Genomic DNA, 13035 nt, shown 5'->3' on the forward strand with positions numbered 1-13035 from the left:
AAGTTTGTGAACAATATAAATAGGCTGTTGAGCCATGAAAATTAATACACCAAGATTATTATCAATGTAGTCTTTTAATGCTTCCGCGTTTATGCTCTCCTCTCTCTTGCTCGATCCTTAACAATAATTCAATCTCTCCCCCAAGTTAAGGGCTTGGCATAAGAACAGCCGTACACCAGAATGTATCATGTATAAAATTCCTGCTTATAAACCACTAAACCAGCGTTGGTAGACCTTAGGCGCTGAAGCATGCAGTATCCCCAGGAAAAGCATCTCTGGCTTTCGTTGCTGCAGCGACATCTCTAGAAAATTTACCAGGTCAAACTATTGCCAACTGAGACCAGGTCAAATTTATCTAAACCAACAAATTTGCAGTTGATCCAGCATTGCTCACTAAATATACACCTCATCACCAACCTGGTTTACAGAGATATTGAATCATACAGATTAATAACATTTTACATTTCCTGTAAGCTGTACCATACTTCTGAATTTGAACAAAGTAGATACATTTCTTGCACATCATCATCCATAACCGCCACCAATCGGAACTAGGATCAACCATAAGCTTGCTTGCAGACCTTGAAATCCATTGCTCATGCATCGGATGATTCTTCCTCAAAAGTGGAGATAAAAGTAACAGTGAGCGGTTGCCATCTTGCGATCTAACACTTTATTCTCCCTTTTCCTAAACTCTCTCCCATACTCTAACTGAAAAAGGTAACAGTCATAACACATAATATTAAATGACCAAGCATAGAACTGAAAATCCATCGTTAAAAACATAAATCTTTGAGAACATAGTTGCGCAGGACCCTCATATGAGTATGAAGATGCCAACGAAAATCAGGTTTAGAGGATGACAAAGGAAAACATTTATGGAGTGATAGGCTGGATAAGTAACTAAGTGAAACATCAATTCGGAGATCAGTGGACACTTGCTTATCAACACCCATATACAAACAATATCAGTGAACACCAAAATATCTCGCAAACCATACAAGTCGGTCAGAAATCTTCATGCATGTCATTCTATGGTATTAGTACAAAAATGTAGCACCTTTTTAACATATATACATGCAGGAGTTGGGTAAATGTGTTTAAAACAGATGGATCTCATAGTTAAGAACTAAGGTTTGAGGCAAACTATCATCATTGTTATAAACTTAAGGAACGGAGACAGTGAAGTTCAACTAAACCTACCTAAGTGTAGAGTCTTGGACTTACTTCAAGAATCTAGGATTACATAACATACGGAGTACCAGGACCATAGCTTTGTGTATCCAGCAATTCTCCACATAAAATCTTCAGAATATGAAAAACATACTAGAAGGTATATCTAGCTTTTCAATTTTGACATTAACATGTCTGAAAGTATTATATACGGCTAATAATTGATAACAAATACTCCAGTGCAGTCTATGAGAGTACTGGAAGCATTATCCTGCAACTTAAAAGGATTCAACTGAATATATACATATATTTCCTGTGACCTAGGCCTCACGAATTCATTACTTTCCCAATGACACTCAGCGTCATGATTGTCAGTGTGGTTCTATTATAGCAGCAAACACAAGAAGAAGATATAAACAATGGGTTCGGACATGGCAAAGGTAATCATTTACAATCTCTTAGAACAATAAGAATGCCCTATACACACAATATATACGTGTGCAGAAACTTGGGAGACCCAACTAGATTACCAACATATAGGAGAAAACAGAAATAACATTACTAATCTTTTTACAGGCTAGCATTAACACAAAGTGTAACTTCCCATCAAGGATAGGAATATAAAGAGCACATAAAGCTCTTGATAAGTAGTGTAACTAAGTGAAACATCATTTCAGAGATCAATGTACACCTAGCGTAACATTTATTCACACGATCCAAATGGTTCATTTTGTTAAGTATGATGTCAAACAGCACCATGTTCATGCAACATTTGAACAAGCATGAAAAACAAAAAGCATGAGTTACTAAAGATTTACAAATTCCATAAGCATCAAACTATTTTGACCAAGTCCTGACTTATACTAACAGCAATGAACCATACTAACACAGGAAAAGCAGCCATCCCTGCCTATCCTAAGTATGAGTGTGCAGATGCTCAATAGGATGTTAAGCTGATTGTACCCCAGGACATTAAGCCAAGTGACCAATCACACTAGGTGCTAAAAACAACGAGGTGAAGCATGGTTGAACACAACATGATATCATTAAAAATATGGGGAAATGGCAACAGAATCAGGAGGGTGGGAATAATTCAAAGTATTCAAATTAGGTCATGCATAAGAACCATAGTTTACGCATCATCATACACCATTCCGAAAAATAGGGGAATATAAACTTTTACAACAACCAAAATAGATTAAAATTAAATCTAGAGCTGGATTTTGCTGATAATGGACTAATCAAATATAAAAACGTCATTTATTTGAAAACTGTACATGGCACAATCTCTATATTGGGGGAAAATGTGGAAACAGGAAAGGTAGGCAGGAAAAAGGCATCCATATAATACTTTTCTTTCATTTCTCAGTATGACAGTGACCTCATAACAACTACTACTATGCTATTAATGAAATGTTACACTACATGTTAAATTTGTAAGAATTTCTTTAAGAAAGGTTTTTCTCTTATTTCTAGCATTACTATTACAACTAATTTTTGGGGAACCAAGACCGACTTGGGATCAGACTAGGGTAATTAATTTGTATGGAAGCATAGTTATTACCGAAAAACAAATAATTCATCTGTAAAAAATAAGTAACATGGACAGTTAGCTAGGTACTAAGTGACATTTCCTAGCTTGGAGACAGATGAACATAAATGCAACTACACCTTAAAAAAGAGAACTAAAGTTACTGTTCACCTTACAACTATACCACATGAACTGTGTTGGTGTCGAACAGAAATGAAGATCCACAAGATGAGATCAAGAGTGATTTATAAATCAGAGAGATATATGTTTTACAAGAACAATTCACTTACAACTGGAATTCTAGGCATTATCAATTTTAGAGAACATAATCTAAATATTGAAAACATCAATTACAGACTTGAATATAAAATTTATATTAATGTATGGCAGGTATTCCGAAACTCATACCTCCAGATCCAAGCAATCCAGTCGCAGCTCCACCATATACATCAGAATGATCTATAATTTGTGACGAAGAAGGCCAATTTTTCCCACTACCCCCCAAATGCAACTCGGATATGTTTGGAAGACCTTCATTACCACTCACTATTCCTTTATTATACAGAAATCCTTTGAACACATGCCCACCAATCTTTACAATAGCTTGGTACGCTATCTCTTCTTCCCCATCCCCAATTGGTGACACACGTACACACTTAAACGCTGCCGGTGCATGGACTTGCTTTGGCAATGCTTCTCGAAAGCTTGCATCTAGACATACATTTAATGACCCAACTCATTCAGATTTCATTCACATTCTATCTTATATAAAGACTTAAAAGCAAAAAGATTCCGATCTTGATTCAGTAGAAAATTCATTTGCTTATGATTATAAGTAGTACTAGAGCAATACACAACAAATTCAAATTTGAGTGAATTTTCTAAATGAACAACTTTTCTACTCAAACAAAAAGATATGACATAACATAAAACAATGTTAATAAATAAATAAAGCAAATTCAGATAAGAAGAAGAAGTAGAATGACAAACCTTGGTGATGGTGACTAGAGCTGGTATCAAAGCTTCTAGGTGGAGTATTATTATTAGAAGTAGAAGTATGAGATGCAGTTTGATTCTGAGATGGAACTAGTCTCGGTTTCTTAACACCAGAAGTAGACCCAGAAGAAGTACCACCGCCAACATCACCTTGCTGTTGATCATCATTATTTCCTAAAGGAGAAATCAACTGACGATCCCGACGCCGAGATGCTGAGACCCAAGTGCTCTTGATATGAGTAGAACAATCATACCCACGGCTCTTGCAACATGTTCTACAACGGTTATGACTACAATCTTTCTTAGCTTGATTTCCACAATCATGACAGGTTTTTGTTGATGATGATGATATCATTGATAAATTAGCATTGTTTCCAGCATCAGCACCACCAGCAAAACCAGCAATAGTAACATTACCAGCTCCATGGTTGTTATTATTATTACTATTATGATTATTATTGTTAAATATACTAATATTGGATTGATCTAGAGAGTTTTCATAATTGATCAAGACGGGTTTTTTAACAACAGGGTAATTCACATTATGATGGGTTTGTTGATTTTGCCATAATTGTGTAGACACAGACGTAGTAAGAAGGGGTATAACACCTATTCCTAGAGCTGTTGGAGAATTGTTGTTGTTTCCTGAATTGTTCATGGGGTTTTGCTGTTGATGATGATGATGATCATGAGCATAGAATGGATCTTGATGATGATGATTTTGTTGATGTTGCTGAAATGATGATGCAGGAGCAACAAAAAGAACATCACTACTTCTTAAACCCACCATACCCATATCATTTTGAACTGCTCCTGGTAGAGTATAATTAATAGGTCTCCAACCACTTCCACTATTACCACCACCACCGCCACCACCATTGTTGTGTACTCCTCCTCCTGTCACAGCTGCTGATGGTGTGGATTGGTGATTTCCACCAGCTCCTCCAGAAGGACCGGCATTGAAACCAAGGGAAAGATCATCAGCAGCAAGAGCAATTGAAGAAGAAGAATTTGCCCAACCTGCAAAAGCTCCTGAATCTGACGCTAACCACCTTGTAGTAGCCACAACTACTTGTTAGACAGAAGAAGAAATTAAATAGAAACAGAGAAATTACAAAACCTATCTTTCTTTCTGTCGGTGTTTTCAGTATGAAGTTTGTTATGTGTGGGTATGTATGGTTGGGTTGGGTGGGGACTAATCTAAAAATTCTTTCTTTCAGACACAGATTGATGAGAGAAAAGAAAAGAAAAGAAAAGAAAAAAGAAACGGAACTTTTGGTGTTAAAAGCTTTAAATGTCTCTAAATAAAACACTGCTACTACTGGTACTGCAACTTCTACTTATACTTGACTCTCTGGATACTGTTACGGCCCTTTCTGTCTGTGTTCTCTGATGAGAAAGAGAGAAAAAAAAAGTATGTAATTTTTGTTTGTTTTTGAGAAATCACAGATAAGAGAAAGAAAAAACGAAATTGAATGAGACTGATCAATGAATCAATCCTCTTTCGTCCTTACAATGAGCAGCAGCAGCACAAGAAGAAAGAAACAACAACGGTGCTTTGAAATCATCAATTTAAGTCGTAAAAGAGAGAAAATTTAATTTAGCTGCAAATAAAAATGACCGACTCTCTCTCCCCCCCTCCCTCTTACTGTTCGTCTGATGAGTGAAGAAGTGAAAGAGTACTACTACTACTCACTCTCTCTCTCACACACACAAAATCTAGAGAGCTATATATTCTGAACCTGTTTTTCTCTCCAGTCTTTTGTTGTTTCCTGATCCTCTTCTTCTGTTATTTAATGAGATTTTTAAATAAGAATAACTACTAGTAGTTTATAATATTTCTTCTCTTTCTCTTCTCTTCACTTTTTGAATGTCTCTCTCTGTTTTTCTCTCTGTCTGGCGTTTGTGTGGTTTTGGTCTGTCCAATTTTCAAAGAAGAAAGAAGAAGAAGAAAGCCAAAGTTGGGGGAGCAGTGACCAGTGAGTGAGAGATAGAAAAAGTGCCATCTCTCACATACAGTGACATTTTCTTCGAAACAGCGACTTTTGTTTTCTGATAGTATCGTAGATTTTGTTAATCTGCCCCATCATCCCCAAAAAGTCACATGACATGGAGTTTTGCTAGGGTGTGCGTCATCTACAAGCTGCATGACATCTTTGTTTTCCACAACAATGTAAATAAGTCCATCCCCTGTATACTGAGGATTAGTATTTGTGGCCATTAACCCAACAACAAGGCCAAGTAAATAAGTCCCTTTTGCTTCAAAAACATAAGCATGATCCCATTATTTTTTTCCTTTTTTACAAGCATTACAAAATCAAGTGCGTATGTGAAAGTAAGAAATGAAAATGTGAAACATATCTTGTCTACCACCAGCTGCTGCCCTATTTGTTTCTAGCTATAATAATAATATAAGTGCCTTCCTTCCACAGTGAAAAAAATCAGGTGAATTCCACAGTTGAGAATCAGAGATTATGAAATCTGCAACCACTCTTGTTCTTGCCAAAGTTGAATGTTACGCTTTTCTCCCTTTTCTCTTTTCTCATTGATCCCCAACGACCACAACTCCACAAATCAAATTGATATATAGTATAGTACTAGTGGTATAAGCCAAATTGGCAAAATTTTATTCCTGGTCCAATTCCTGAGCATCTTTAAGGGGGGTTTTCTTACAGTTAACTTGACATGTCTCTATATTTCTTCTCAAATCCTGTACACATTCTTCTTACCCTCAAAACAAGGCAGTTGACCAACTCAAGAGTAATATACACACAAAAAAACAACCCAAGAATCCAAGATACGTTCAACTAGCTTACTGAATCTCTCACGCGTTATTTCATCCAGACATGGACATAACTGTGTTGGGGATAAGCAACACAAGATAAAAATCAGAATCCTGTTATACAGTAAAAAAATCAGATGAATACGATGAACTGCAACAATATTATACTGACAGGGGTGTAAGTGTCAACATACCAAGCACTGAGCGGATTCTGGGAGTCATTTATTAGGAAACCATAGGATCCGTCTGCTAATTGAAATCCAAGGGTCGGGGAAGTATTATCAGTAGGGTTTTTGTCCGAGAGCTAAGACCCCACTAATCATCAACATGGGATCAGTGAGTGGAAGTGTACAAAAGTGGCCGAAAGATTAAAAAAAATAAAATCAAAGGAGACATAATTCCAGATGAATGGAGACATTATTTTAGAGATTATAATATTACGCATAGGTGATCCTGAATTGAGTGAAATTCAAAAATAAAGTTAAGAATAAGTGTGAAAAAGAAAGTTATGCATTAATGAATGATTAATTAGTGTATAAAAGAGTTGTTTTAAGGAAAAGTAAAGGTCTTGTTAGATGGAAGTCGTACTCGTACGGGTTTGCAACCCTTTATACGACCACTCAGAATTAATTCCTTTTTAATTAATTAATCAGAATCATTTTACAGAATTAGCCTTCAGAGGGGGGTGGAGATACCGATGATTGAGGGAGATGGGGGGAGAGATGAATGATACAGGGAAGTGGGGTTACGGGGAAAAAAAGAAAGAGTATAGAAAAAGAAAGCGGCGCTCTTCAGAAAAGAAAAAGAAAAGAGAGCTCAGAGAGAATCAGGTTGCTAAAAATGAATACCAAGACAACACCCACTCCTCTCCCTGTTTCTCTCTTTTGGTAATGAATTTGATCCCATTTCAAATTAGGTGGTGGTGGTGGTGGTGTAGTAATTAATCGCTTTCACCTTTTCAAAAGAAAACAGTCTTAAAGTCTAAACTTCAAACTAACACGAAGATATTGGATTAACAACTGCTTGCTTAGTTCCATATGATTTTACTAATAGCATGAAGGTTATTAACTAGTGTAAACCCTAGTTAGTAAGTTCGCGAATCATTCGCGAATTTTTCCGTATCACGAATTTTACCGTTTTATTCGCGTACGTTTGCAACTCCGAACCCAAGTCGCGTATTATGTGGCATTCTCGGATTATTCGCGAATCGTTCACGAATTTTACGTATCCCGAATGATACGTTCGCTTAATTCGCCATAAATTCTTTAGCTTTTACTTTTCAAAGACTCCACTTTTTGGGCTTTACTGCCTCCCGAACATACACGACCAAATATTAGACGTGTTGTAATTTTTATGAAACAAAAACGACTGAAGAGATTTGAAGGTGAAGGTGAGAGAGATCTCAAACTCACTAACCAAGCATCTAAACCACCATACGACGTCCTTTTGGATAACTAATGTTGTATATATTATTAATATCATCATATTGATTTTATTTTTTCCTTAAATAACTCACACATATGCATAAAAATTGGTTTATGACCTTATAAATACAAATTATTTGATATATATAGATACCGAATTTTCAGAGCCGAACTCACATTTATAAATCGAATTATACACGTACGTATGCCGTTCCGAATTAATGACGAATCACGTCCCGTTGATCGAATTTTGGACTGAATCTGGATTTTACAAAACCGTATAATACTCGTACGTTTGCCGTTCCGGACGTTTGCCAAATCCAGAATTGCTAACTAGGGTGTAAACTAGATCCATTGTTTAGTGTAGAAGTAATGACGAGATATTCTTGAGCCGTGTGTAACTGTGAATGTATGGGACCCATAATCCAATACCACTGGGCATTACTGGTCTCCTCGACCTCGAGACTGTAAAAAACTAAACCATCATTCATCAGCCTAAAATGATCCCCATATCTTTTTTATGCTACTCTCTCTCTCTCCCCCTTCTGCAACTTTTTCCTTAATAAACTATTTATTGAATACTCCGTTTGCAGAGAGAGAGAGTATACTGTGCAATGTGCTGATATATGGATAGAAGACAGCGTGCTTTTTCTTCTGGGATGTGGATGGACTCTAAAGTCCAAACATACGATACCTTGGACTATTGGGTGAAGAAGAATCCAGGTTTGTTAGTTAATTACTAATTTTAACTTGTTTTTTCTCTTTTTTAAACATACTACACTAAAATAGCCTAGTTTAATTGGGGGCCATAACTTTTAACTGGGGTCATGAAAATTTGTTTGGCCCCAACGAAGATGAATATACTATTTTATTTTTGATTAATATTTTTTTTTTCAAGTAACGATCCTTCACCGATATTAACGACAATTTAGGATCGTCATATACATCATGATCAAAACAATAACGACTCTAAACTGTCATACACTAACGACTCTTTTTAGAGATTAACGACAGTCTATAACGACATTTCTAAAACATTAACGACTGTTTAAGTCGTCAAATGCGTAACCAAAACAGTAACGACCCTTCCAAAGAGTCGTCAGGGAATTGATCATTTTTATGACGACCCAAAACTGTCGTACATTTCCGCCATTAATGAATCTTCGACGGTTTAGAGTCGTAATTTAAACAGTCTAAACATTAACGACTGTTGAGGGTCGTCAATGAAATTTTTTAAGACCCTGACGATTTTTCATAACCTGGAAAAGTTGCAGGTTTGAGTCGTCATTTTTGGTGTCAATACATTGACGACTTTCTAGAGTCGTTGGGGTATACATCCCTCGACATTGACGACTCTTTCTCTGTGTTGTGACATACATCCAATCCATGGGAGAATTTAAGATAATCTTACCATCAACACAATCATCTTTGTTGCTTGAACCTTCCCCAACATCATTTCCCCTACTTGAATTACTCACTTCTAAAAACCCTAAATTTTCCACTAAAACCTCCTCTTCTTCTTCCCAACTCAAACAACAACAAAAAAAAAAATTGATTCTAAAATTTGAGTTTAATCTAACATAATCTAACCACACTAATTAACTTAACTTAATTAAATTTTAATACTAATCATTCAGGAGCAGTTTAGCCATTTAAAAATATTTTTGGTTAAGGGGTGACTCAATTTAAGTTTTAATGACCTTTTTTGTCCTCTAGTGGGAGGCCCCTAATTATTTTTTGGGGCCCCAATTAAACTAGGTAAAATAGTAGCGCTTATTAGAGTTTTTTTTAATTACAAAATCCACCCTAAAAAAATACTTCTTGTATTAATCCATAAGAAGCCCTTGAGAGACTTAGCCTAAAAGACCAAACGCCAAAAAAAAAATGCAAATTCATGTTGATAGCCCACATACAAGTACCAAGGTCTAATAGAACCAGATCTTATTAGGGGTGAGCAAAAATTCTGGAACCGCGGATTTCACCTGTATCCGTTCTGTAAAATTGCGGGTGAAACCCATTCGCAGGATCTATGGGCCGGACACGGTTGGATTTTTCAAATCCGCACTTTTAGCGGTTTGATTGCGGTTGGACTTTGAAATCCGCGGATTCACCTGCACCATAGGGAAGTAAGGGAAAAATTTTTTTGCTAGGAAATAAAAAATTTCATCAATTACTGCAAGTTTACAGCATTCTGAAGAAAGTAGGGAACATCGGAAGCATCCCATTCACCTGAAACTCTCTCAATTCTACTGTGTTTAGCAGCTAGATCTACCACACTATTAAGATTTCTCTTAAGGTGTTTGTAAGTAGTAAAATGGATATCCTTTAAGAGGAATAGACTATCATCTAAGACAGAGCAAGAGGTCCAACTAGTTTGGCCTTTGCAGTTATTAAGATAAGCCATAACATTTTTGGCATCACTAATTAAGCAAATATTCTGGAAGTTGTTTGCTTGAATCCATCTAGCAGCTTCAAAGATTTCCATACTCTCAGCACCTTCAGGACAAGCTTCTCTGCCTGCAACTAGTTTACAACCCTTGAAGTCACCTGCATAGTTCATAACCACAATACCCACACCAGAATTATTAGTATCTTTTTCAAAATATGCATCACAGAAAATAAGAAGTTTGTCTTGAGGGATAGAGCTAAGAAAGTTATCCTCATAAACAAGAGTTGTGTCAGCATTATGAGTAGTTATAGTAACAAGGGTACTAGCAGTATCCCCAGCCATTCTGATGGCAGATCTGGCAGTGGATAAAGAATTCAAAGATTTATTCTCAAAAACTCTGGAGCATTTGTCTTTCCAGATGCACCAGGCAGCAGTCAACACAGTAGTAGACTTATCCTGCAGATTCTTAGAAGTTAACCATTTAGATATCCAATCTTTTATACTAATATCATCATTAGAATCCTGAGTTATAGCATGACTGACAGAAGGTATATTGGACCAAACATTCCTAGCAAAATCACAGTGCAAAAACATATGTTCCGGGGTTTCACTAGCTCCAGATTGACAAGATTTGCACATACTATCATGGTTGTTGTTGAATCTAAATATCTTACTGCATGTATACAGGATGTTTTCAACACACTTCCAAAGAAATAGTTGAACTTTAGGTAACAGATGAGACTTCCAGAAAGCCTTCTGAGTATCTAGATCTGGGTTAGGAATAAAGTTGTGAGGCAACTCATTATCTAGCAGCTTATAAACTGATTTCACAATTAGGGTACCATTTCTATTGTATGGCCAAATTAAGGTGTCACTTCCAGAGACTGGGATTCTCATACTACATATCTTCTGACTATTTTCTCTAGTGAAGAAAGCCTCAACTAAAGCAACATTCCAAGATTTCGTCTCATGATTTATGAAATCAGAAACCTTGTACTTAGGATTGGGAAGACTAATACATAAAGGCATACTAGGGTTTAATATCCAATTATCAGAAAAAGCATTAATGTCGAAACCATTTCTTAAATCCCAAAAATCATGTTGTTTTAGAATATCCAAACCGTGACATATGCTAGACCAAACCCAAGACTGACTCCAAGGTTTTTTGTAATGCAGAGGATGACAGTGTTTAAAATACTTACACTTTAAAATTCTTACCCACAGATCATTGGGAGAATGAATCAAGAGCTAAGCAGTTTTAGTCAAAAGATCAAGATTCATTTTTTTTCAAATTCCTAAAACCTAGACCACCCTGCATCTTGTGTGTACAAACTTTTTCCCACTTTTTGAAATAGTAACCTTTGTGCCCATTTTTTCCCCACCAGAAGTCCCTTTGGGATTTCTCCATATTATCAATGATAGAGTCTGGTAGAAGGAATAGTTTATATGGTAGTTAGAAGAGGATTTTAGGGTATGTTGGACAAGGGCGGATCTACCAGATTGAGTTAACTGTTTTCCCTTCCAATTAGAAACTCTAGAATCATGGTGAGTATTTAAATGAGACATACTCTCAGTTCTGTTTCTAGTAATAAAAAGAGGAATACCAAGATACTTTTCGTTAAGCTCTATCTTTCTAACATTCATGTATTTAATTAGAGACGCACAATGATCAGGGAGCACATTTTTGCTGAAAAAACAGGTAGATTTCTCAAAGTTTAACATTTGACCAGAGATACAGCTAAAATCTTTGATCGGAGACATGAGGTTACTAGTTTCAACATGTGTTGCCTTAGTGAAGAGTAAACAATCATCTGCAAAAAGCAGATGAGATATACTCGGAGCCTCAGTAGTAACTTTGAGACTATAGATAAGATTATTGTTCTCGGTATGGATTAGATATCTAGAGAAAGACTCCATGCAAAAGATAAACAAATACGGAGACAAGGGGTCTCCTTGTCTCAGACCTCTAGTGGGAGAATAAGAAGGACAAGAAGAACCATTCAAGAGTATGGAAATGTTTGTTGTACTAATACACCGAAGAATCAATTGACACCAATGATTTGAAAATCCAAATTTTTTAAGCACAAGTATTAAGAAAGACCACTCTACCCTATCAAAGGCCTTAGACATATCAAGTTTAAGTCCCATGACACCACATCTGTCTTTCTTATTCTTCATAGTATGAACCAACTCATGTGCAATAACCACATTATTTTGAATATTTCTACTAGGAACATAGGCAACCTGATATGGAGAAATAAGTTTGCATAAAAATGGTTTCATTCGATTAACAAGAATCTTGGATACGATTTTATAGTTAGAATTGCAAAGAGATATTGGCCTAAAATCAGCAGGGCTGGTAGGCTTGTTCACCTTAGGAATTAAAGAAATGAATGTATGATTCATTTCTTTTAATAAATGTTTGGAATGGAAGAAACTTTTAACAGTTTCCCAAACATCATTTTCGAGCAAATTCAGGTTTTGTTTGTAAAAACCAGAAGGGAACCCATTTGGGCCAGGGGCAGTCCATAGGGTCATTTGCTTGATTGTATTCCTAATCTCTTCAAGAGTAATGAGACTCAATAGATGATCATTGTCCTAATCAGTGATACATTTATCAATGCAGTTCAAAAAGTCATTGTTCAGAACATGATTAGTGGTGGTAGAGATGTTTTTAAAATGAGAAACAAGAAGGTCTTCAAGATTTTCTCTATCCTCAGACCACATGCCATTAGAAAGT

General features: G+C 36.2%; 2 protein-coding genes across 3 annotated transcripts; both read right to left on the reverse strand.

Annotated features, from left to right (window-relative positions):
• Nucleotides 1-325: 325 nt before the first annotated feature.
• On the reverse strand, nucleotides 326-5665 carry LOC113310108 (protein LATERAL ROOT PRIMORDIUM 1-like). Of its 2 annotated transcripts, XM_026558678.1 has the most exons (3): nucleotides 3695-5664; nucleotides 3113-3415; nucleotides 326-711 (listed from the first exon to the last, which is right to left on the reverse strand). In XM_026558678.1, exons 1-3 carry the CDS (start codon nucleotides 4494-4496, stop codon nucleotides 689-691), a joined length of 1128 nt encoding a protein of 375 aa, XP_026414463.1. In that variant the 5' UTR covers nucleotides 4497-5664; the 3' UTR covers nucleotides 326-688. The 2 variants fall into 2 exon arrangements, with proteins under 2 accessions (XP_026414463.1, XP_026414462.1); XM_026558677.1 differs by lacking the exon at nucleotides 326-711 and having other exon boundaries at nucleotides 2937-3415; nucleotides 3695-5665.
• Nucleotides 5666-10076: 4411 nt separating this feature from the next.
• LOC113312850 lies at nucleotides 10077-12833 on the reverse strand. Its single transcript, XM_026561584.1, has 2 exons — nucleotides 11629-12833; nucleotides 10077-11376 (listed from the first exon to the last, which is right to left on the reverse strand). The coding sequence occupies exons 1-2, from the start codon at nucleotides 12831-12833 to the stop codon at nucleotides 10077-10079; spliced, it is 2505 nt and encodes an 834-aa protein (XP_026417369.1).
• Between the last annotated feature and the right edge of the window lie 202 nt (nucleotides 12834-13035).

This window comes from Papaver somniferum, chromosome 9 (genome assembly GCF_003573695.1).
Source record: "Papaver somniferum cultivar HN1 chromosome 9, ASM357369v1, whole genome shotgun sequence".
Lineage (NCBI taxonomy): Eukaryota > Viridiplantae > Streptophyta > Magnoliopsida > Ranunculales > Papaveraceae > Papaver > Papaver somniferum.

Coding starts and splice junctions, on each gene's coding strand:
- LOC113312850 (XM_026561584.1), bottom strand. CDS start 12,833: ATGACCCTATGGACTGCCCCTGGCCCAAATGGGTTCCCTTCTGGTTTT. Junction 11,377..11,628: donor ATTTCAAAAAGTGGGAAAAA/GTTTGTACACAC, acceptor TTGGGATTTAAG/AAATGGTTTCGACATTAATG.
- LOC113310108 (XM_026558677.1), bottom strand. CDS start 4,496: ATGGGTATGGTGGGTTTAAGAAGTAGTGATGTTCTTTTTGTTGCTCCT. Junction 3,416..3,694: donor CTCTAGTCACCATCACCAAG/GTTTGTCATTCT, acceptor ATGTATGTCTAG/ATGCAAGCTTTCGAGAAGCA.